This window comes from Anabrus simplex, chromosome 1 (genome assembly GCF_040414725.1).
Source record: "Anabrus simplex isolate iqAnaSimp1 chromosome 1, ASM4041472v1, whole genome shotgun sequence".
NCBI classification, from domain to species: Eukaryota; Metazoa; Arthropoda; class Insecta; order Orthoptera; family Tettigoniidae; genus Anabrus; species Anabrus simplex.
Genome location: NC_090265.1, coordinates 1,220,645,906 through 1,220,672,917, shown reverse-complemented (window position 1 = coordinate 1,220,672,917; position 27,012 = coordinate 1,220,645,906). Strand labels below are relative to the sequence as shown.

The 27,012-nt window shown below is 38.0% G+C and overlaps 1 protein-coding gene across 3 annotated transcripts in view; it reads right to left on the bottom strand.

The window, feature by feature from the left end:
* Positions 1 to 16,267: 16,267 nt before the first annotated feature.
* Positions 16,268 to 27,012, bottom strand: part of HSPBAP1 (HSPB1 associated protein 1) — a 67,081-nt gene continuing 56,336 nt past the window's right edge. For all 3 annotated transcript variants that reach the window (XM_067151835.2, XM_067151862.2, XM_067151845.2), the window contains one exon: positions 16,268 to 17,184. In XM_067151835.2, the coding sequence (XP_067007936.2) occupies positions 16,747 to 17,184 (438 nt within the window). In that variant the 3' untranslated portion in view covers positions 16,268 to 16,746. The remainder of the gene's footprint in view (positions 17,185 to 27,012) is intronic.

Genomic DNA, 27,012 nt, shown 5'->3' with positions numbered 1-27,012 from the left:
ATTTAAGACGGAACACGTCGTTGCCGGTAAAAATTCATATTCACTAAGCTGACAGTAACCTCAACAAAAGTGCATGTTAAATAGATATTAGAACTGTACAACTAGCCATTGATTAACTTGCAAAGAAAAAAAGCTGACAACGAAAATAATGTTCAGGAAACAAACACTTAAATTATTACATAAACCAGCAACAACTAACACTGCTAACACCGTACTACACCGAAAAATATCACAAAAGCGACTGAGAGCAAGCCAATCCACTTGGCAACAGCATCCTTAAATGTGGCATCTCTGTTATCTTTGCCATAGCAACAGACCATTTTCGAACAGCGTTAGTCAACTTTTACTCGCCGGTGGCGCTAAACGTCAGACTTCAACTCTCGTGGGCCCAACTATAGTTACTCCGCGATACTCTACTCTACTCTGAGTTGTATTTTGTGAACGCAGCCCAGAAAGACTATAGAGTGGCTCTTTCACCGCCAGATTTGAATCCACTTGGATGCCGTGTCTGTCATATTTTAAGCGGTAAAAACAAGGGGGCGTGGTGATGAAGCAAGTACACAGGCTGCAGTACAGTAATAAAGATCGTTTCACAGTTTTTAAAATTAGGAACAGTGGCGGCTCGTGAAAAAATCGTCCTACGTGCTACAAAAAACAAGCTAAATACGCTGTTTTAAATCTGCATATTGCCATGATGAACAACGCATACTTCAAACTTGGTAATAATACTACTACTACTAATAATCATAATAGAAATATTAATAATAATAATAATAATAATAATAATAATAATAATAATAATAATAATAATAATAATAATAATAATAATACATCTTTTCTCGCAATTTATTACTCAGAACAAACAAAAACAACATTAATTTGGAAGCAGATGAATTCTTCGACAACTGTCTACGAGATAAATAATTCATTGAAGAAATATTTTTTTACTAACCTAATGGCGCAACTTACATCAGTGCAAATAGAATCGTGGGAATATAGATCCCCACTAAGAACACTAATTTAATTTCACTTTACATACACTGCAGCGGATAAATAATTTGATAAATCTTCGTATAAACTTTAGCACTAACACAATGACAGGAAAAACACGCACCAGTAATATAACCGCGAGATTAAAAACTGCAGAAAGCAACTGAAAGAGCTGCCAACTGATTCATTGAGACCTCCCCTATTAGGTTACCAGAGTAAATGTCCGGCTCCATGGCTAAATGGTTAGCGCACTGGCCTTTTTGGTCACAGGGATCCCGGGTTCGATTCCCGGCAGGGTCTGGAATTTTAACCATCATTGGGTGTACATGTTGTCGTCATCATCATTTCATCCTCATCACGACTCGCAGGTCGCCTACGGGAGTCAAATCAAAAGATCTGCATCTGGCGAGTCGAACATATCCTCGGATACTTCCGGCACTAAAAGCCATACGCTATTTCATTTCACCAGAGTAAATTACATTGTAATGCGGGATAACATTTAGGGTCAGTCAAAGATTCTTTGACTCACCTACGAATTCCTTATTTTTGACACAAAAGGAAGATGGATATTTTAATAAGTATGTGTGAGATAGATTGCCTCCACTTACGCTTTACTTTCGAACCCAGACGATGCTACTCTCTAGTGGCAGATTCGCTTACCACGTTCAACATAAGCACGGCCGACTGGATCCCTCGCTGCGCTCCGGGTAGCGGGAGACATCGAGTAATTCTACCCCCTTGTGGGAGAGGAAGTAACTATAGACGGGATCAGTGAAAGTTGATCCCGGTTTATGGTATACTCCGCCGGCTAGGGGGAGTGTTGCAAGCTTGGCTGCGCCTGCGTATTGCTTCCTCCAGGCTACAGGCAAGGGCTCACTTCACATGAGCACGAGCCTCGTTCCCCGGGAGAACGGCGCTAGGTGTTCGACAGATCTCGTCCTGATTTTCACAAAACACAAATTCATATCGTACTCAAAACAACGAAAAGGCACCAGGATAATTTTACTGTACATAAATAATATTCCTTACAGTTCCAAGCTACGTGCTGGAGCCCGGTAGCACGTACTGACCGGCCGCCACTGATTAGGAATGCACTCAAAGATGGATAATGTCTTGGTAAATGGACATAAAAATATAAGATATACATAGTACTTGCATATTGCAAGTGGCTATACTTCAAGGGGACCCATTAAGCCCGTTATTATTTAATATTGATGTGGTCACAGATACACAAACAGAACAGGTAAAACTATATATATGCAGACGATATGACACTAATATCACCCAATCGAGAAAGGCTTCAGGAAGCCTTCTACAAACTCATCGAATGGACAAAGAAATATGACCTAATAATTAATGATAAGAAAACTATAGCTATGGTGTTCAGGAGAGGAGTCCGGTTCCATGGCTAAATGGTTAGCATGCTGGCCTTTGGTCACAGGGGTCCCGGGTTTGATTCCCGGCAGGGTCAGGAATTATAACTATCATAGGTTAATTTCTCTGGCATGGGGGCTGGGTGTCTGTGTCGTCTTTATCATAATTTTATCCTCATCATGACGTGCAGGTCACATACGGGTGTCAAAAGACCTGCACCTGGCTAGCCGAACATGTCTTCGGACACTCCCGGCAATAAAAGCTATACGCCATTTCATTTCAGGAGAGGAGGAAGACCATCTACAGATGAGGGTATATATATGAATGGAAGAAAACTATCATTGATAAACCAAATTAAATATCTCTGAATCACTTTTCAGACCAGAGGAGATTGTTTCGCAGTACAGACACGAGACTTAAGATTGTTCCAATAGTGACATGTGGTCTAGAGTTCACATGGTAGTATTTAACTAAGAGTGATCTGGAGAAGCTAGAAGAAGTAATCTATTTCAAAAGAGACCTATATATATTGAAATATTCCCTGCGAATATTGGTATATGAGATGGCAAGAGAGCCCTTTTTCATAGAAGATTTGAGATACCATATGTTGCTGTCATCTAAAACTCAAACCAGCACATTGCTGAAGGAGCTACAGAGAAAGAAGAAAGAAATACAGTATGTTTAGATTTTTACACTACAAATCACTGACTGCAAGGTCATCCCACAATTGCAAACTGGAGAAGTTTTGTCCCACAGGAGTTCTTTTATGTGCCAATAAATCTACCAACAAGTGGATGGTGTATTTTGAGCACCTTCAAATACTACTGGACAGAACAGACATCGAATCTGTTAACTTGAGTTCAGAAGGCTAACCTATCTATAAGCTGGAGGGCAAATAATGAAATGGGAAAGGGTTTTGTATGCCTGTATGCCTGGGACCTCGACCAATGTAAACGTAGGTTCATTCTACTACCTAAACCCCTTCTTTTCTAGGGATGCTTTCCCCTAGCTTTCTCCCTTTTCTCAGGATAAAGCACAATAAGTTAAGTAACAAGATAAGAACTATAAGAAATACCACAGCAGAGTGTCCAAGGAACACTTTCTTTAGAGGCAACAGATCTATTTCAGCCTCTGTCCTGCATACCATACGCCATCAATTCTCTTCTGATATTCAAACTTGCTTACTGTCTGCTCTTGAGAATTTTCACCAATCATGCTCACATAGTTTCGTCTGATTTCCAATCCTGAAGCATTTTCAACCTTATTCACCTGCAGAGAGAGTAAAATTTATATATCTTAGACCTAGTAATAATGGTAAAATGTGCTGATATGATAAGTTAGCAAGTACGGTATATTTCATTTTATATAAATTGTATTCCGGCTGTTCGGATAAAGTGATTCAATTTTTTTCCTTCCTTCACTCATAAAATTCATGTAGGATCTATACAGGCTTATGAATTACACTCTTGTGTAAACTATGAGAATTTACTAATAAAGAGATTGAATGAATAGCTAAGTTAGGAAGGCACTCACCTCCTGTGCTTAAGATTGCAGTATCAAATACCAGAAGGCATTAAAAGTCATCTAAATGTAAGAGAGTCGAACCTGTAGATTTCTTGTAACTTAAAGGATTCCTTTTATCATCACCAACATTTCACGATCAGGACCATTGGACTGCGTGCAGCAATAAGACATCTTCTCCACTGTGTCCTATCACTTGTTCTCTTCTGCCAGTCATTTCCAATGCCGATCTGTCTTGTGTCTTCATGTAAAGCATTGCTCTGAATAGGTGGAACCATTCTTACCCCAATAAACATTACTCTACCTTCTTCTTGGTCTGCCTGGTGGTCTCTTAATGTAGGGGACAGTATCCATGAGCTTCACAGGCCATCTATGTGCGTCCATTTGTGAGACATGCCCTGCCCACATGAGAAATTTACTTTTCATGCGGCTTGCAATATTTGGATCTTTATACATTTCACCCACCTTTCAACTGTAAAGTATTCACCACTCCCTAGTCGGTGAATCCTTTACCACTCCAAAAATCTTCCCCACACCTTTCCTTTCAAAAATAATGAGACTGCTGGAAGCTTTTTCCCAGACACACCAGATCTCGCACCTGTATGATACAACAGGCATGATTAATGTGTTGTAAACTTGAGAACACTGTTTCGACAGACTTGAGAATTTGACAAGAGGCTGTAGAAACTTGGGTTCTTGCCTTTATCTCTGTTTCACATCATGCTTGCTCAATGAGAACTGCTCCCAAGTATTTGAATTAAAGTATCCCATTATAGAATGAAACTTTCAGTTCTTCAAAGACCAATAGTTGGGGAAAGGACATTAAAGTCATACAGCATAATTAAGTCCAAAATGTAAGTGCTGAATATATAACTGACCTCAGAACTCATACACGAAACCTCCGCTCCCCAGACAAGTGTGTTAATTAGTTCCACTAGGGCAAAAAACGCTCTTTGATGTTAAAATAGCTATCTCTGGTGACAACTGTAAGGCATCAAATAGATTAATATGAAACCACTTTACAAAATCAAGAAGTGCTCCTTGTTATGCAAAGCCAGAAATGACAAATTTTTAAAAACTTAGAAATTGCTTTAGAGAACAGGTCTTCTAACAGTCATGATTCTAAAGTAAGAGAGTTGAAAATGTGAGGACCGAAACCTGAATGCCTTACTCTCCGAGAATGCACTGAAATGTTCCGTTAGGATGTGCAGTGTTGAAATTGGTAGGCTTTAGAGACATCTGATGACGAATGACTGGATTTCTGGCTTCTGACCTCAAATTTAGGTCTCCCATCTTATGGCACTGATAGCCTCTTTTCTTTCCATGATATTATTATTATCTACTCCTTTTCCTTGATACAGTTATTCAGCGTGTTCCTACCTGTTTTCCTTCTCTAGAAGTGGTTTTCCATTTGAGTCCTAGTATTTCTGCAACTATTTTATTTCTTACATAAATATGTCTTATCACTGGGGGTCATATGAAAATTTGCATTATGGAAGTTAGTGTGACGTTAGTGTAAGCTAACAACCATGCAGGCTGTCTTATGGCTGGTTGTCATATGAAATTAACAGCCATTGACGGATGGTCATGACCAGTCCCAGCATTTGCCTGGTATGAAAATGGGAAACTATGGAAAGCCTTCATCAGAATTGCCAACAGTAGGATTTGAAACCACCATCTCCCAAAGGCAAGCATCTACTTTTCCTTTTACCAAAAGCTTCTTTGATTTACCTATATGCAGCATCAATCTTTCCTGCATACATACTGTCTAGAACCTACAGAACATTAAGGGGTACAATCTCATTCATCCCTCCCAAGATTAACATTAATCTGGTCACATAGTATACTACTAGTTCCTCTAAGGAATCCTGTAAGAATTATATCTGTGTCACATTTTCTATCAGTGCCTGGATAAATCAATCCTGATTAAAGTATAACTATTTTATGCCAGTGTATTGATATGTTAAAGATAAATATAAATATATTCTTTCCTAAAATACGAAACAGCAGTTCTCTCATTACTTCCTTTTGTATGTTAGTATGCTGAACACATTAAAGTTAAAATGGGCAGTAAATAAACAGAAAACCATGATCCACTATGCTTCCCAATTCATAGAGTTCTGTATCCAATTGACTACTAGAAACATTAAGAGATATGAATTTCGATATAACAGAAAACTGTTTCATACATTTAGATCAATATTTCAAATCAAACTATAACCTAAATGACATTTCCGAGAAAACCAACATTCCATTTGACCTCCTGATTATTATTTTTTTAAATTTTAATTTAACTAATCTAAAATCAATTTTCCATTCTATTCATGGCACCTTTCCTCAGCATTTACTCCTATTCCCTCATCCCTACCTTAATTAGCCCCACCTCTCTCACTTTTTCCACCCCTTCCCCAATTATCTCCAAACTATCCTACCTATTTTCTCTTTCCTTACCTTCCTTATTCTTGCTTCCTTTCACATAAATTATCCAATACGTCCGACAGTTTGCACTGCAAATCTGATTCACATATTACATATTTTATTACGTTTCTATTTGTTTTCTTCCCCCATTTCCACTCCCTTTAAATTAATCCCTCCTCTTTTTTCCCCTTCCATTCCCCATTTCCCTCTGAAATTTCCCATCCCTTTCTTTTTCTTCCTTTATCTTGCTTTCCGTCACATAAGTTATCCAATATGTCCAACACTTAGCAACACAAGGTGAGTCACATATTACGTATTTTCTTTATAATTTTTTCTTTTTATTTTTCCTCTTTTTCCAATATCATTTCAGTAATTTGGTTTTTATTACTATTTACAACTTTATACATTTCATTTATTTTTGCATTTAACTGCAAATCATCTCCACCATTTTTAAAAGTTTTAAAAGTTTTAAAAGTTTTAAAACTTTCATGCGCTACTTTCACTTTCAATTTTTTAAGGACTTTAATCTCTTTGAATGATTTCTATTTACCATCGTTTTACATTGTTCACTGCGTGTGCATGGATTGTTTTCTCAGCACTACTACTACCGTTGATGATTTGCAACTTTTAGAACTCCGTATCGTGTGATGTAATTCTCAAGAATTTTTGTTACCCGTCAACAACTATATGCATTGATGTATGCATCTTTAAACAAAATCTGAAACTTTGATCACCAATGTGACCTTACCTGCAATACATCCAACACATTGCAGCGCAACTATGAGAACTTCATAAGGAGTGATATATACAAACCTCAAGAATCTTCAACGGCCAAATTATTATTCTTGAATTCTTTCTTCAACAGCTAAGTCCATTAATTTATGCATTTTATGCATTATCCAGAATTATTACAATAATTTTGACCTTTCACACTTATAGTGTCAAACCACTGTGTTTTCACGACTTTTTACAATTTCTATGAACTATCAGATACATTGTGCAACTTGCTATTTGGCTGATGATGACCTTAAAAAATAGGTCGAAACTAGTTCCAATAAATGTTTCTTCCATAATGTAACCCACATTACTCGATTTTGTATTGAAAAGGTGAAAATATTTTACTCTTAATTTTTAATTTAATTTTCATTATTAGAAACATGGTAATTAGTAATGATAGCTGGAGGCACCCACAGCACTCGGCCCATCTTGTAGATGCAACTAGTCAATAGTTGTTGATGGATAACAAAAATTCTTGAGAATTACATCACACGATACGGAGTTCTAAAAGTTGCAGTTGTAGTTTATATATTTACTCGAATATCAGCTGCAGACTTTTTTTTAAAAACTGAAATACGGTATTTCCACAAATTCTTGCGCAGATTAAAAGCTACACATCCAATTTGCGGACTTACTGCAAGAATATACATCTTCATTAACAAAAAAAAAAAGGGTCACTGCTGCACACGGTCTGAATTCAACCATTGTAAAGCTTGTTGGTAAATATTTGTCATGGGGAAAGTTAACAATTACACAGCTTCATTCAAGCCAATTTGTGGAAAAAAATGGTAAAAGAGCAGTGGACTATAAGTTTTCTACAAGTGGAAAAAACACTAGTTCATCCAGGCATGTATTTTATGGCTCAAAACAGGGCAAGTTCCCAGGTGTTGAGGAAACATTACTGGAATGGGCGAGACAGATGCAAAACAATGGTTGCAGTGTTTCCCATCAAATGTTATAACTAAAAGTATGGGAAATTGCTTGATCCCATAATATTCTGGGAAACTTATTCAAGACAAGTTGTGGTTGGGTGACTCAGTTTATGCAGCGTAATAATCTGCCATTGTGACGGAATACATATTTGTGCCAAAAACTGCCCAAAGACTGCACTGATATAGTTACAGAGTTTTACAAGCATGTGATCAGGTTAACCCTCTTGGAGCCAAGAGTCGATCTGGTCGGCCGCTCCCCATCAGCTGGAAGATGCCAGAGCTCCGCCTCCACTCTACTACTGTAAAGTGCCAGGCCGTTTTCAGTGGAAATACATGTATTTCAAAATTCGTGTATATCTACCGGTGTATAGCAAATACTGGCATGAAATTTTCTACATATCGACTACGTAGAATAAACAACTGGTTTAGGGCGATATAGAGTGTCAAAAATGTCTTATTGTTAATTTATAGTTGTCGATAAAGTTTATTTTTAGGAAGAGAAAAACATTTTCGCACTTTCTCTCTCAATATCTATTATGAAAAAATAATTTACGATACAAAAGAATGTACGTAATTATATATATTGTATTTCTAAATACAATTCTATAGAATAGCTAATTTGAACAAGAAAAATAAAAACATAAAAAGTAAAAATTCAAACATATGTCACTAGTAAAAACAAGACAATTTTTCTCACCGATAAAATTCGCGTATATGTATCGAGGTATGGCAAATACTGACAAGAATTTTTTTACGTGCGGACAACACAGTATTAAAATAATTCTGAATTATTAAATAAGTAAAAAATAATAGTTGATATTATAGTTTTTGTTTTCAGAAAAACTTTCTCGTTTTCGGTTGTAGTATATATTAAAAAATAATTTTACAATACAACAGAATTCACGAAATCAAGAAGTGTATGGCACTAAAGCCCTGATTTGCTTTGACCTACTAAGCGACCGCTGCTCAGTTCGGTACCTGCAGTTTACGAGGTGAATCATGGTCAGTGAGACAGATCCTCTCAGTAATTATTCTTTGTTTTCCAGACTGGGTCGCCCTCTCACCGTCAGATATCTCCTCAATTGCAATCACTTGGGTCACTTAGATTGAGTGAACCTCAAACCAACCCTGAGGACGAGGGGAAAATTCTTGACCTGGGCGGAAATCGAACCCATGACCTCCGGGTGAGAGGCAGGCATGCTACACTTGGCCCGCGGAAACCGGCATTTAGGTAATGATATAGGACTATATGCGACTCTAAGGTTTAGCAGAAATTAAGTGAAAAGTAAATAGAAGTATGATATGGGCGGAGAATCAGACGGTGGGGCATGCTTAGGTTCAAGAACTTCCTTGAAGGAGACAGGACGTTGAGGAATGTTGTCGGGTTCATTGGGATTAATTTCCACAAAATGTTCTCCAGAGATATCATCATCATATTCGTTATCACTAGTTTCATCTACCACCATATTCAGAGTAGCATTAATTCCGTTAGAAACAATTAAATGTCTCTTCTTTAGCAGCGGCGATTCCTCGGACGGGCCCGGTATAATTTCGCCGCTACTCTCTGAACTAAATTCATTATCGCTATCCGATAAATCATCTGCGTTAATTTTGCATTGTTCCAAATACTGCATTAATTTATTGTCATCAATACCTGCTGAAAAAATATCACGTGAACAACTTGCCATTTTCCTGTCACAAATCCACTCATTGCAAGGAGCAATCTCTTGCCTGACCGGTAAGCGGTATTTGTAAACACAGGAAATGACTCTTGTGAAAGCTATAACACCCTCTTAGAACTGCCAAAGCAAGGTCAGGCACACAATAACGTGTAGCCCCTTTACTAAAGGTTGTAACAAAAGTATGCACGTCGCTATAGATTGCCTTAAAATTATGTATATCACAGAATTTTAAGCCAGCTGATGTAATCGGCTCTGGCAACTTCCGACTGGATTGTTAAAGGCCGACCAGATCGGCTCTGGCAATTTAAAGGGCGGGTGCTCGCACTACCACCTGGCACCAAGAGAGTTAAGGCAGCAGAAATCATGCCTCCTCTAGCAGATTAGCTATTCTGACCAAATCCCTGTGTATTCTGGCATACCAAGGAACACTACTGTTTCTGAGAAGGGAGTGACAAAGGTTCTAATTAAATTTATCGGCAAGCAAAAGTTACATTGCATGGTGATGTTGGCCATTACTGATAACGGCCATACTTTATATTTACACGCAAGGCATTACCGAAGAACATCACATTTCTGGTTGAATACCTGCATACATCCAGTGGTAAGCTGAAGCATCCACCATTCTAGCTGCTCAATGGATAATTCAGGCTTGGGGTAACATCAGATGTGATCATCTCCAAGAGTTTCGTGAAAACTGGAATTTCCAACGCACTGAGTGAAATAGACATAGACGAAAGTGGAGCTAGACACTCTGGCAGTGATTCCGAGTAAATGTTCATAAGAAGTGGATTTTGAATGACATGCTATTGTATGATTATATGCACTTTTTCTCCCAAGTTTTTTAAATGTAAACAATCTAGCCCCTCTGCAAATGATAGACTTGCAGTGTTGGTAAATTATGAATGAAATATAAACCTATTAATAGCCTCCTTGTACATTTTCAATGTTTCTTTGTTTTTTGTAACTTTGTAAATAAGTTTAAATATTTTGAGCGTATCCGCTAAAATATTTTGTGACATAAGTTTAACAATTCATGAAACATTACTCATTTGATGCAGTATGCATTACCATGTTAAATTTTTTATTACTTTTGTGTGCGATTGAAAATGCCTTATTAATAACATGTGACAATCATAAAGGCATGAAGCAATGCCAACTCAGCAAGGGGATGCAGTCAAGCTTGCAGTGGCCTTCACAGCAAGGCACAACAAGGTAAAGGATAAATCGCAAACCAATCACATATAAACCAGCTGATGTAGAAACACAGTGTACACATCTCCTAAAAGTTCATAATATTGAATATAAATATGACATCAAATTTATGATTTAGAAAAATAAATCTATGACTGAAGTTAATTAAACTCACCTTTTGTGGTGATGATATGCAAGTAAGCTGGTCCAAATGTGCTGTCCTTTGAGCATATTTCCTGTGTAACGTTTTGACTATTATCTCGGCATGTAGTTCAGTTGTTACTGTTTTAAAGGCACATGGTAACTTGTTTCAAGTAATTGGACTGAACACATACAAGCTGGATATTATAAAACTGCAGTAAATATTTCCACAGCATGTCATATAAAAGGCAACAGCATGACCGTCTGCTCCCAGTCTGATGTCATCATACATAATGATACACCATTAAATTCCATCACGGCCTTCAGTGAAGTTGTATTGATATCGCTGTTCGTTTTAACCAGAGTTGTCAATTTAGCCACTATGTGGCCAGATCTGGCCATTTAGAGTATTAAGTTAGCCACAAATTTTTGAAACACCCATTACTGGCATTCTGGCTACTTTCTTTTCCTAACTTGGCCATTTCTAGCTGTATTTACTTCAGACAATTTTATTGTGATTTACTCTGTACTAACAGGTTTTAATATTTCTGGTTTGGGCATTTTGTGAAATAATGTTTATATTAATAACAGGCCTAATAAAAGTAACTGAGCATCTCTATTTCATAGAAACCACCAAAAATTGTGATTCGACTTTCCTTGCATGTTGGTCTCCCTTGTCTGCATAGCCTATCTTGGTTATTCAGTTGAGAATGAAATGAAAAACTCCATTTTTTAAAATGATAACAAAGAGAATATAACAGAAAATGTATACATTTTACAAAAACCACTTGAAGAAATTCAAACTCAGTTGCCTACCAACTTCGAAATCCTCTGAAAAGTGTCGCTCCCACCTCTAATGGTGTAACAGCTCTGAAGGGTCATGGCCTACCAAGTGACTGTTGTTCAGCCCGAAGGCCTACAGATTATGACGTGTTGTGTGGTCATCACAACGAATCATCTCAGCCATTAATCTTGGCTTTCTAGACCGGAGCTGCCATCTTACCGCCAGATAGCTCCTCAATTGTAATAATGTAGGTTGAGTGAACCTCGAACTAGCCCTCAGATCCAGGTAAAAATCCCCTGACCTGGCCGGAATCGAACCTGGGGCCTCCGGGTAAGAGGCAGGTGTGCTACCCCTACACCGCAGGGCCAGCAATGTCACTACTAAGTGTAAATGCTTACAAACAGTTAAAGAGCCTATCACAGAGTTAGCTTTAGGATTCAAGACTAGACTGGAGGAGTATAAGTTTTCAGAAGTGGGTAAATAGGTCCTCCATAACTGGATTCTGGCTAGAATTAAAAATGCTGCACTAGAAAATCTCCAATATAGAATAGGCCTCGTTTGTTTTATCAGCTCTAACTTGGCCTCATTCAAATACAAAAGTCGAGGAGGTGTTCAGTCAGCAAAGAAAAAAAGAGGGTAAGGTTCGAACTACGCCGTATGGAAAAATGTTTCTAAAGTCCATGGGAAGTTCTTTGATTTGTTGAAAACAGTGGAGCTTACATGTCATCAGAAAAATCAATGGACACCCTAAGTGCTTCTGGAAGGGGTGCAAGTGTCTTATTTACACGCATAGATTGACTATATGCAAGCTACTCTATATACTGGGCCATTTCTGGCCATTTTGACAATCAGTTTTAGCCACTTTTCATCATCAGGGTGTTGACAACACTGGTTTTAACCATTTTTTCACGCAATATTTACCATGCTCTATTTGACGGTCGATGTACTAGTCTCAGCCCATTATAATGTTGTACTAGTCAAAAGCCATAATGGCAAATGCGCATCATCTTTTTTGTTATTATATAAAAACCTCTCTAATAAAAATATCAATGGCTACAATATGTCCCTCCACTGTCGACAGCCCTGAAGATGGTTTTCTGTGGTTTTCCATTTTCACACCAGGCAAATGCTGGGGCTGCCATGGCCGCTTCCTGACCACTCCTAGCCCTTTCCTGTGCCATTGTCGCCATAAGAACTATCTATGTCGGTGTGATATAAAGAAAATTGTGAAAAAAATATATGTCTCCCCAGGCGTTTCAAGAATTTTGTCTGAAAATTTTTTGCACAATAACTGCACTCCCTATTTTGGAACCTTAAATTTGGCAAATAAAACTGCGGCCATGCGAGTAAATACAGTATAACATCTGACTGACGAACAGCTGAAGTATGAGAATTCAAGACAGCAAAAAGGAGTATGCTTTAAAATCTTGCCAACCCTAACCCTTTACAAAATGAAATATCCCAGCAGTTATGAGTTATGCTTGGCTAGAAACCTTTGGGACCCTCTTTCCAGAGCAGATCTACTACCCACGCCCGTTCTCTTGAGTGCTTGACTCCGTAGTCCTCACTTCAGTCAACATCGTATGCACAGCTAGCAACAATGCAACTTGAAATGAGCCCTGACATCTTGTGGTGTTTCTACAAAGCTGACATGCTTTTCATGTTAGTGAGTTGTGTTCTGGTTTTTTTTTTTTTTTTTTTTTTTTTTTTACAAGTTGCTTTATGTCACACCGACACAGATAGGTCTTATGGCGACAATGGGACAGGAAAGAGCTAGGAGTGGCAAGGGAGCAGCTGTGGCCTTAATTAAGGTACAGCCCCAGCATTTGCCTGGTGTGAAAATGGTGACTGATTGATGTTCGTTGTTTAAAGGGGCCTAACATTGAGGTCATCGGCCCCTAATGGTACGAAATGAGACGAAATGAAATGACAACTTAAAATTCCAAAATCCTCCACTGACCAGAATTTAAAGCATGAGGACGAAGAATGAATGGATGGACGGAGATGAATTTAAAAAGATCAGTGGATCCGACCCACAGTGCCTCACATACACAGAAGCTGAATCGATTGCGTGTATAGCCGAAATGGGTCCAAAATCCAAGTCATCAGCCCCTCATAATGGTATTTATCGCTAGGAAAGTACAACCATGCTATGTATAATGTTGCGTTACTAATCAAAAGTAGCGGAGACTCGCGGTTTTCCACACATTATGGTACTATTCACAGGTAGTGTAATGCGCGCATGTAACACAGACCTATGGTGTTTCGCACATTGCGGCGCTATTTATAGGCAACACAAATCTATAAAGGCAACGCAAACCTCTGGCGTTCCTTACATAAGTGGACTAACCACAAGGACCCGTACTATCCCGTGGAATTCCTCACATAGTGGGAACTGAGCATAGGTAAGGCAGAACCATGTGTCGCTAATCCCATGGTGTCGCTCATATAGGGGTACGAATCACAGGTACTGTAGGACCTACATCCTGATCCACACACTGTCGCTACTAATCACAAACCTATTGCATACCTAACATAGTGGTACTACGCACAAGTAAATGCAACCCATGGTGTTCCCTGCGTGATGGTACTAATTACAAGTAGTTTCATGGTTCTAATTGGATCATCCCTTGGTCGCCTCTTACAACAGGCAGGGGATACCATGGATGAATTCTTTGTCTGCCTCCCCCACCCATAGGGGTTGTGTGTTTGGTCCGCAAGAGGTGGTGTGAAAATGGGAAACCACGGAAAACCATCTTAAGGGCTGCTGACAGTGGGGTTCGAACCCACTATCTCCCGAATACTGGATACTGGCTGCACTTAAGCGACTGCAGCTATTGAGCTCGGTGAGTTGTGTTCTGATGCTGATAGCATGTTTTCTGTAGCTCACTTGAAATTATTAAGTGACCTGGATAATCACTATGGCTAAAGCAATACCAACCGAATCACATGTACTTCAGGAGTTCTGAACTCCTCTTCAGAAAGGAATTCGTACAACTGTGCACAGCGAAGGCAGAAAAATAAAAGCCAAAGTGACGGAATGGTGACACTTCAAAACGGAGAACTTTTGATTGATGCTCCCATTCAGCAAGTCTATAGAACAAACTGCTGTTTATATGAGATAAACAAAGTATTAACAGTATAAGGAAAATCAGATCATTTTGTGCATCTCATCCCAATGAATATCGGAAGATACCAAGTCCAATAACAGACCAACTATATTGGTATTATAAATGGGCTTGATTTGGACACCTATCTGAAATATACAATACTGCTCTCGCAGCCAGTTTCGGCCATACTATCATAAAGGTTGTACTTTTGTTTGTTTTCTATGGTTTCACAGTCTTTGAATTTTATTTCTAACACAATTTTCAGTACAATTTTAAGTTAACTCTTGGAAATCCATGTCCATACATTCTATCACACAAAACAGAATGGAAGAATGTCTAAAATTAGTTGAAACAATAGCCCTGGAGGCTGGGTTTGTATAGCTTCCCGATTCTTCCACTTTTGTCCAAACAGTGTTTAGCTAACATACGGAAATAAAATTTGGAGAACGAAAATCCCATTCTGAAACTATGATAAGATGTTTGGCAATGATATGTTCTTCCACCTTGTTAAATACGGGTTGTTCCCCATGCTTGTTTTCCACTAATGCAATCGTCTAACCTCAACCTTGGGTTTACATACTTTTAGGTAGCTTGTCTAACGGACAATTTTTGCACCTTAAAATCCTCAGTTGCAATATTAAAGTGTGTATTCTTGTCTCCCATCGTAATAATGTATGCACTATGATCTGGAATGTTGTTAAAATACAGCAATTCATTCAGCTTACATGAGTCACAGACAAAGTGCCAATTTGTGTGCAAGAATAGTTGGGGTGGCAGACTCAGTATGAGAGTTGTATTTCTCTACTTAATTCCATCTTATAAGAAATAAAAGTAATTACTGCTGCAGTTGCCAGCTAACAATACCAGGAACCCTTAATAAAAATTATATCCATATATGATAAACACAACCTTGCTGTATTAATAAAAGTTGGACAGACTTATTCATCAGTGTTTTCAAGATCAGAAATGTTTAATTCGCTAACAAAATGTTACATATTTTTGACTGCTCCTGCTTCTTTTTAAGAAGATATTTTTCCAAATTTCAAAACTGCCCACTATCGAATTGGTGTGATAAAATGTCGGCCTATGCTTCAATGGTGTGTGTCGAAGCCGGGTCTTGGATACAATAAAGGAATACTATAAATGTTTGTTTGTAATTTTGACAAAGTGACCAACTCTACACACCCTGCCAACTCAAGCCAAGTTGATGATACTCAATAAATGGATACAAATACATTCAATAGAGAAGGAAAGGATTGTAAACTTTAAAAAAGATACATGCTATGCATATAATATAAAACAGGTAATACACGATTTAGATAAAAAAACTTACAGTCTCAGGTAAAAAGGATAATTGTTTTATTTTTTTCATATGTACATAGGATGAGTTGTGAAGTACATTAGTACAACTTCCTTAAACCACAAAATCACTATCAAAGAGTATAAACATAATACAGAAGTAGTAAACATTGTCTCTTAAAAATAAGTGGTACATCTAGGCCACAAAATAAAACTACAGTCAATTTTAAAAGAATATAGGATAAATGTGTGTGGAGGTACAGACATTAGTTTCCAGGAATACACTGAATTATGATGTGGCTAATCGAAATCAGCAAGTATTGCCAGTTATAACATAAAATAAACCGTAAGAAAATGTTAGATTTAAGCTCTCGTCCAACAAATTTTAATCCAGAAAATCAATATTAATATATCAACCTCAGCTATGACGTCCAACAATAATTCACAAAAGAAGAATAATTTAAAGACCCATTAGAAATATGAAGATTGGTAGTAAATGTAAGCTTCTGTTGATGGAGCACCAATCATTATCTCTTTTGGTTTAGTGAAACATCAGGATTGCTCCTCTGATATTCATAATACAATATATCCTTCACTTTAGAAATAACATCAGGATGACAGAAAGCATTAATAAGTCTTTCAGTTGCTGTATCTAAATGTGATTTAGAAATTCTTTTAATCTTTTTAGTCTTAAATCGTTTCCGCTTTTTAAGAAGAAATTTCCGAAATTTCAAAACTGTCCACTGTCGAATTGGTGTGATAATATCTTTATATTTTGTTACATCAACTATGGTTTTGTCACTAGAACCACTATGTTCACCCATATCCATAATCACCTTCTCTGGAATATTGGCAACTTCTGCTTCAGGTTTCTTCACATTACTTGGATTTCTTTCCTTACATTTTTCAACACATGTCTGGACAAGCTTTACAGATGCGATGAGCGGCCAAGTAGCAACATCATCCTGAAAAAGTAATTATATCACAAAAAGTAGTATAACAGAAATAAAATACAGTGGAATCTCAATTAACCGTTCCTGGGAACTAAGTTTTCCTGGATTATTCATTCAAATTACGTGGTCCTGTCAGCATCCTAATTAAATCATGTTCTAAAAATACTGCATTATCCGTTCCTCGAACAAACTATTTCCCTCAGCAATCATCCATCAATTTCAGTCCCATCAACACTAAATCCTTGATCAAGCATATTTTCAAGAAACAGTATCTCACTAAAGGACAGCTACAACATACCTATGGATCTTGGCATTAACATCCCGTCATTGCGATAATTAGAGCAATTACTGTTCTGTACTAGGAAAGTGATCGGTACTGAACTTGCATAAGGGATCACCTTCACATTGCATTCGGCTGGTATTCTATTGGGAAAACTTTGAAATCATAAAGCAGACAGATTGCATTCCAACAGCTGTACTTGAAGATGGAATGAATTTCGTCAAATGTTCGTACTTGTAAAAAAATCTATATTATGTCCAGGTTTAGATGTTTGTTTTTGACTTTTTTCTTTTTACAATTGTTTTGCCAAGCATGTTTATGGCACTGCTTTCAAGGCACTGGGCTTTCAGACAGGAATCAAACTTACTCCTTCCCAACAAGAGTCTAGAATTTGAATATGGTCGGGTACCTTACTCGAGTCTTGGAGTTTGCAATATGCTTGGAAGCTTTCTCTGTCTAATGACTTGAAATATTCTTACTGCTGTTGTTGGCCATGGCTCACTTCCCAAGTGAAACAAAGTATATTTACAAAATGTGCATTCTTAGAACTTTTACTCATTTTGACATGTTACCTAAAATGAACCATTCACAGTTGCTGGAGTTTTCAATGATGCACTCAATCTTCTGGCACCATCAGACATTATACTGCATATGGTAGACTGTGTTCTTGAGACCACAACAAATGCCGCACCTTACATACCGGTATATAAAGCCATGGGAGGTCTTGGGATTGCCTATTACTGTTTTGGTCTTAATAAAAGACGGGAATTTTTATCTTTATATTTTTATGTTAAAATGTCCTTATAAGAACAGCAATCGTTTTACATGCAAAGCGTATAACATTTAAAAAAATTGTTATCATTTCCCTCTCCTACTGGCTTATGCAGCAAGTATCTTAATGCACTTTCCAACTGAGCTCAAGGTCACGAATAAACCAAAATTTCTGGAGTTTCGATTATCTTTTCTCTTTTCGTTTCAATTTGGTTGTTGTTAGTGAAAGGCAGAATGACAAAGTTTCCCCAATAAAAATGAATTTAAAAACTACCAAGAATTTTAACTCATGTAATTTATGTAGGAGTGTTTGAAGCTGGCCCAGTGGTCTAGTAGCAGCTTGCTTGCCTCCCACCTGGAGGCCCCAGGTTCAATTCCTGGCCACGCCAGGCATTTTTCACCTGGGTATGAAGGTTGGTTCTAGATCCACTCAGTCTACGTGATTACAATTAATTGAGGAGCTATCTGACAGTGAGATGGCGACCCTGCTCTAGAGAGCCAGGAATAATGGCCAAGAGGATTTGTCACACTGACAATGGGTTACCTCGTAATCTGCAGGCCTTCGGTACATGTAGTGGTCATTTGGTAGGCTAAAGCCCATTAGGGCTGTAGTTTGAGTTGGTTTAGGAGTTTTTTAATATTATAATTATATATATTTAATTATTGTGATGTTTAGCCAAAATTTTTATGTTTTTAATTTGTTTCTGGAATTTCCATTTTCTCATATTGTATGTTTTTTTTCCCGGGGTCCCTCCAAAAACGGAGAATCAAGATTTCACTGTACATAATAATGTTAATGCTATTTTTATGCCCCACTAACTACTTTCACAGTTTTTAGAGATGCTGAGGTCATGAAACATTATCCCAAAAAATTCATACAAGGCTGTCGAATTTTATTACATTCAGATCCCAGCACCCCAGTTGGGGTCAAACCTGCCAATATGGTCTTGGAAAGCCAGTGCTTTACCACCTGTGCCACTCAGCCCAAGTAAAATACACTCCATAGTTAAAATTTAAAGCAGCGTATAATCCATTCCAAAGATGAATTGATGAGGATGATGATGATGATTGTTTTAAAGGGGCCTAACATCTAGGTCATCAGCCCCTGTTGGTATAAAATGAAATGAAATCTTCTTCTACCGCGTTTCCCACATCTGTGGAGTTGCAAGTGCAACTGTGTCACACATGTGGATTTGGCCTTGTTTTACAGCCGGATGCCCTTCCTGACACCAACCCTATTTGAAGGGATGTAATCACTATTGCATGTTTCTGTAGTAGTTGGTAGTGTGGTGTGCTGACTGAATATAAAGAGGAGAGTGTTGGGACTAACACAAACACCCAGTCCCCGAGCCAGAAGAATTAATCAAATGTGATTAAAATCCCTGACCTGGCCGAGAATCTAATCTGGGACCCGGAACTGAATGCCTCAATGCTGACCATTCAAGCCCAGGAGTTGGACAAAAAATGAAATTAAATGATAGCATAAAATTTATCCACTGACTAGGATTAAAATGATGATGATTAAAATGATTATGAAATTAAAATAATCAACGGATCTAATTGACCCTTCCTTATTTCGATAAAATTATTCACTTTACAATAAAATAAAAGTTAAAATAATTTCACTGTTAAAGACCACTCACTCATTCATCATCATTTCCCATTTCCAGCTTCCCGGGTTGGGTCGTGAATCAAGGACCTCCGACGCTGCCTGTCTCTCCACCACTCTTCTCCTTTTTTAAGTACGTATTCTGATTTTCTTCCCCTCTTCTCTATGCACTCCCACACTGAATCTGTCCACCTCTTTCGGGGTCTTTCTCGTGGTCTCTTTCCTGTTAACTTCTCTCAAAAAGCTTTTTTTGGCACTCTCTCTTCTCCCATTCTCATCATATGCCCATACCACTTTAGCTTTGTTGTTTCTATCCTGTCTTGAAGTTTTAAGATTCCTGTCCTTTTCCTTATCTCTTCATTTCTATCCTTTCTGGTCTTGTCCTCGATATTTCTTAGGAATTTCATCTCTGCTGCATGCATTCTATTCTCCTCTCGTTTTGTTGTAGTCCACGATCCAGCTGCATAGGTTAGTATGGGTTCATAATAGGTTGAATATAATACTTTCTTACATTTCTTCGGGACATCTTGGTTCCACAAAATACCCATTACACTCTGGTAGAAGCTGTTTGCTTCTTGTATTCATTTCCAATTTCCTCAGTTATCTTTCCATCTTCTGTGATCACACTTCCCAAGTACTTGAAACTTTTAAGCACTTCCAGTATTTTACCATTCAGTTTTATCTTTCCTCTTCCTTCCCCTTGTGATCACTATTGTTTTACTTTTCTCTGTGTTTACTTTCATCCCAAATTTTTCTATCTCTTGATTCCATACATCTACTTGTTTTTTGCAGTTCCGTTTCATCCTCACCCCATATCACTGTATCATCTGCAAACAACATGTCTTTTGTTGCCTGTCTTCCCAAACTCTGTTTAATGTTCTTATGAATTTCATCCATGACTATGATGGGGAAAAGTACACTTCCTTGTCGGAGACCAGTTTCAACTTTAAACCATTTTGTTTTTCCTATACTAGTCTTCACACTACTAACACAATTTTTGTACATAGCTTTTATCATTTGCACTTCCGCTCTGTTAACTTGTTTTTTCCTTAATGTGTCCCATACTAACTGTCCAGGCACACTGTCATAAGCTTTTTCAATGTCAATAAATGTCATCACAATGTCTTTTCCAAACTCCCATCTTTTCTCTAGCATATGTCTTAATGTAAAGATCAGGTCAAACATTGAAAATAACCTCAGCCTTTGTGGGTAGGGTTAACTTCCAATAAGAATCTCCAGAGGAACCTGACCTCTACAGAGCGCATCCCCAGGTGGCGGATAGGGGGTCCCCACAGAACGTAGGGTTGGTTGAAATACCCAATACAACCCGCGGACTAACAGGTAGCCCAATTCCTGGGGGCTTTACATCCGCTATCCGGGGGTAGTAAATATGGAGGGCCCTTGCCCTGGGTCATGGGTGAAGACTTCAACGGCATTTACGGCGGAGAAGATGGACTTTGGTACGGTGGAGATGACGGAAGGGGCAAACACGTAGCGTCTGTACTCCAGAGCAGCGGCTACAAAAGGCATCTGACTTCATGTTATGGGCGGCCTAATTTGAGCCTGGCAGAAGGTAATAAACTAACATTTTACTTGTATAAAATCATTCTGAAATTCAGAGTTAGTTGCAAAACTCACATTATCCACTTCCCAGCACAAAGCAAAAGTCACACTCTCCGGTTACACCAATCATGTTGCTATTATACACTTGTTTCAGAGTGCATTGTGGGTATCCCATGTTTACATTAGGTTACAGGTTATGTCATATTGTTAGGTGAAAGCTTAAGCAGTACATCAGTTATTGAATTAAGAGAAATAGTTCCCCAAATTAAGGCTTATAAATGGAAGAAAGTGTGAAACATTCTCCAGAGGAAAGAGGTCAGAAGAGGTGTAGAGATCAATCTGACTGGAAAAGAAACAAGGCTAAACGAATGAGATGAGTTGGATGTGCACTTTCTTGCTCTGGAGGTGGAGTATTATGAGAATGTTTCACTATTCCAACTTTTAGTATTTACATGTTTTGAATCTGTTTTCTTCCATATATTCTTCAAAGAGGTTACCTACCAAAGCTTCTTATGTCGTACAATTGGAGCTCAAAGACCTTCGCAGGTTTCACGAGAGATTCTATTTTCATAAAGACAAAGTTTCCCAAGACAACTATGTTTTAAAATTATGCATTACTGTTTAATAAACTGTATTTTTATTACTATTCTCCTCCAAGTGTCTGGTTTTCTTTTATTTATTTGCTTCTGTTCACTGTTTGAATCCTGTTTCTTAGCTTCATATAGCCTACTAAACATAACAATGTTTGTACCAAAACTTACATTATCCACAGCCTTGTGATGCATAACTCACATTATCCAAAATTGTGGAGCAAAACTCACATTCTCCAAACTTAAAATGTAATTTGCCGCCTTCACGTTCACTTTCCACAAGAAAAGATGCTGTCTGTCATTTATTATCACATTCAAGATGTATAAAGAAATGTATATAGCAAGATTCGTCCAGGTGTGCACATTTGAGAGTTTTTTCAGCTTTACCGTAAATCATGAAGAGTGGACAATGTGAGTTTTGCTTCTACACCCCTCATCTGTAAGCCAAATATTTTAACACATGACTAATATGACACTATATTAAGTGTCTTGAAGATTTTTTGAACTGTTAGATTAAAGTTTGATTGAGTATGAGAGTCAAAGCACAAAATAAACACCAACAAGTACAGTGCAGCACATCTAATGCAGAGTGCCAGACCACGCTCGCTGGCCCACGCTAACCTTATCGTCGAGCTGTGCAGTCTGCTGTTGCTATTTTCACATAAGCCACGGGTGGCGGCAAGTAACCTAGTGCACTCTTCTCACTCTTATCGTTTGTTTTTTTGTTTGTTTACAATATCTCCTTTCCAAGTGGATAATTCTTTTGAGCATTAATTTCCGTTTTGAGTAATACAGCCATCGCCTTTGTATATAATGAGTGTTTCTCATAAACGTATGACAAGTAGCGAATTGGAGGTAGAACTCGACAAGAAATCTGGCGATGACTTGTTAAATGATTTATGAGATTTCCCTGATGATGACTGTGATTTAGACCCGTGTTTTGATCCAAATCAGCCTTCGACATCCGGATTACACCACAGGAATGCTGCTCGCAGTGAGTACCAAGACAGTGATAATAGTGCTGACAATGCTAAGTGGACGAAGATGTCTGAAGATAGCAAGCCACATTTCTCTCACAGTTTTTCCTTCATGGAATCCCCAGGACCTAAGCACTGCCCTTCACCTGATTCAAAACCAGTGGCTTATTTTAATTTGTTTTTTTACAGCTAGCATCTTTAGACTTATGGTTACGCAGACAAACAGGTATGCAAACAACTTTATTGCATCCCGGAAAAACAATCTTTCTCCATCAAGCAGACTTCACTCCTGGATTCCTGTGACAATGACAGAGATGATGGCCTTTGTTATCATTCTGTTGAGTGTGGGCTTGAACAGGAAACTGACAATCGAGTCGTCCTGGTATGCCAGTTATTCGCAAAGTTCTCCCAGGTTTTGGCAAATGTTCACTAGAACTAGATTGGAATCAATATAGTAAAACCTCGTTAAGACGTTTCTACAGGGGACAACAAAAATTAACGTGTTAAGCGAGAAAACGTACTACTGAATATACGAATAAACACTATCCAACAGGGACATGGAAATATTACATACAATTTTTTCCGACATGACGGCATGTGTATATGCGGGAACAATGAGAACTATATCTACCATTTCTCAAGATAAAAGGAAAGTATTAAAATGTGTGAAAATACAACAGAACAAATATTAAGCCCTTTTCTGCTGGGACTTATAAAATAACAAGTGCAATGAGTGGCGTGAAAAAACCAAACAACAAATATGAAAACATATGCTCGGGGGCCAATAAAAATATCCAAGTATTATTGCAGATCACACTCTTTCTAAAACAATGGGTTGTAAAACATTTTCTGGTCACACTCTTAGACAATGAATTGGAGGTTATACTCAGATATGTGCGACTGCGACAGAATGTCTTTGGCCACCACGTTGAAAAACTTTGACCAAGTTGAATAGACTGAGTCAAAACTCGAAGGTGCGAATTTAACATTCGTGACTTCTGCATGCTTAGAGATGCAGATACCACTCCACTTTCTGAAAGATTTTAATTTTGTCTTCAGTAGAAAGGAATTTCACTTTTTCCGTATCCATACCTAGGCTATCACAAGAAAAATATGCACGACGATGGTCAGTTTCACACTGTTATGTTCCTAATACAGATAGAGGCTAACGTATCACACGAAAAAACTTCACTGTACCACTCAACACAAAATCAATTTCTAACTTCTGAATGGAATAAAAAATACAAGCATAAATAGACTCACTGTGTTTTTCAGCAATCCTGCTGCTAACCAGCAAGGAAAATTGAACATTCCTGAGGCTAACAGCTTGCTGCCCAAAAATGGAACTTATCCTGTGATGTTCAGGAATTTAAAGCCTTTTTCCATAATCGCGCAACTGTGGCGACGGATCTTACCCAAGTTGAAAATCACGTTTGTTTCACAAGGGATGACAAATGATGTTTTCAGGGCTAGGAAAAATGTGATCGTACTAAGCAGTAATAGAAAAAATTTGTGACAAGATAAGTGAGGTATTTTAATATAGATTTAATACGATGAGAAACTGGACTTTGAATTTACTATTGCTAGGCGGGAAAACTTGATAATGAGGAACACACTAATGAAGTTTCACTGTACTTAGCTTCTTCCATTTAGTTGACAATAGTAAGTTGGCCAAGAACAATGAACTGAATTATGATCCATGCGGTAAATTTCAACCTTTAGTATCACGTGACTATCTTTTCCAATACTTTTACACACCTCGCCAGCAAATATCAGTTGACAAAAGCTTGATAGGTAGCAAAAGTCATACTCGACCGTTGCAATATATTCCAAATAAACCCCACCACAAGTAGGGTATCAAACTTTGGGTTCTGTGTGATTCAGTTTCAAATTGCTGAATGAATTTCCATTGTTAAAAAAGGAGCAAAATCTACGGAAGATAAACAAGAAGTTAAAGAAAAAGGCTTAGGTTACGCTGTGGTACTGAAGTTGTTAAATTTGTGCAGCCTTCTAAACAAGGGTGACCACATACAGTATTCACAGACAACATTTTTTCAAGTGTTGCTCTTACTGGCTACCTTTACGGTGAAGGTATATTTTTTACCCTCCTTGAATATTCCCGGTCCTAACAAGGGTTAATAATAACAACAACAACAACAACAACAACAACAACAACAATAATAATAATAATAATAATAATAATAATAATAATAATAATAATAATAATAATAATAATAACTGTGCCGGTAGTAAGGCCTCCGTGGCTGGTTAAAACTTTTGTGGAGTGTAACTATGCTGTATTTTATCCAGAAAAGACTCAAAGACTTGATATTGAAATGATTTATGAATTTGTAACTAGATGTGTCTACTGTCACATTTGCAGTGCCTCCTGGCGATCATTAATTTTAACTTCCGAGAGATGGTGGATGTGTTAAAGTTTGATAACCTGGTTTCACGGTCAATTGTTTCTGGGCATTAACTACTCTCGTTTACCTTTCACAATCAATCAGTGTTCGTCGTCTTGATAAGCCAATTGTTGTACACAACACGTCATTATTCTGGAAACATCCACCAGCCCCTCTAAATAAAATGAGCATGCCTTGAGCCCAGTATCTATCTAACATGGATCATTGAGGTGTGTTGTTGCTGGAAGCTCTCCCCTCCGGGAGAAGTATGGCAGGGGCTGGCGGATTAATGGAACACTTTGGCAGGAATTAAAGTACAGCAGAAAACTTCATTTGTATACTTCTGTGTTGGGAAGATTCCAACAAATCCCGGTACAATGTAATATCTAGGTTTGCGTCCTAATACTTAAATTTTGGAAGTAGGAACCTCGCTATAACTCTCTTATTGAACGTAATGTACAAATTCTGCCCTACTGGGCTTTCGTGAAATACAAGGAAGCACGAGGGAAGTACACTCGTTAACTCCTTCACATTTAAATTAGTTGACTAGTTTTGCTGTACTTCAAAAATGTATTGTTCTTTCTCTCTGGTACTTAACTTCCTAACTTAAGTCACCCGGTTATATGAAGTAGCCTACGCATGATACGGCCTTCTAGCCCTTTTATAATTTGCTCTCGATGCAGCTTACTATTGTTTTGCTCCTTACATTTCTGGTCAAGTTAACATGGACCTTCTGCTCTTAAGGTTTTGGATCTGTTGATCCTTGCTTTCATGTTTCCTAACTAATGAATGCACTCTAGCTTTGAGCAATGGGGTACTACTACCCTGGTTTGTAAATGGACCTGCTAGGTCTAAAAGTATTAAGGGTAAAGTTACAGCCAGTTGAAAGGCAACTAGGAGCTATGGTTCCATCTTTTATTGTTTCCCCTATTCTGTCAAGCCTAATGGTACCCAGTTAAGTATGCCTACGGCTTAAACATTATTGTGTAAAATTTGGTAGTAAATTCAAGTGATTGTAATTGCTTGGGGCTTCACCCCAAGGTGTTGGTTACCCATTTGGTACTTGTTCCACTTGAGGTTCTAACCTAGCGTTTTTCTGAATTGTAAGTTAGTAGGTGGGTTAATCTGTAATTCTGTCGTATCCATTCCATTTATTCTGCACTGGTAACTGAGCTGAGGGCTCACCTCTTGTATTGTTTTGTAATTAACTTGTTACATTACCAAGTGATGAAAAGAGGGAGAAAATATAACTTTTTTCCAAGTTTTATCCTGCCAACTTGAACTTAAGGTCTGTCTGCCCATTCAATCCAGGTGCTTACTTTCCCTCTGTGAGCCATGGAACCATGGTAACAACAACAACAATAATAATAATACTGCATCACACTTCAGTATGGTAATTCCAGCAACCAGATACATATGCAAAAGTGATGTGCTAAATGATTGGCAACTGAGGGTGGCTCAGTGATGATACTGCCCACAATGGAATTTCCCAATTAAAATCGATAACCTTCCACCTTTCAATGCAGTTATTATGTTGTCAAAGAATGACACTTGTTTATAAGGACATGTTTCATCTCTTAATGTGAAACATCTTCAGGTTGGTAATACATAAAAATGACAAGTGACATTAAGTAAAACACATATA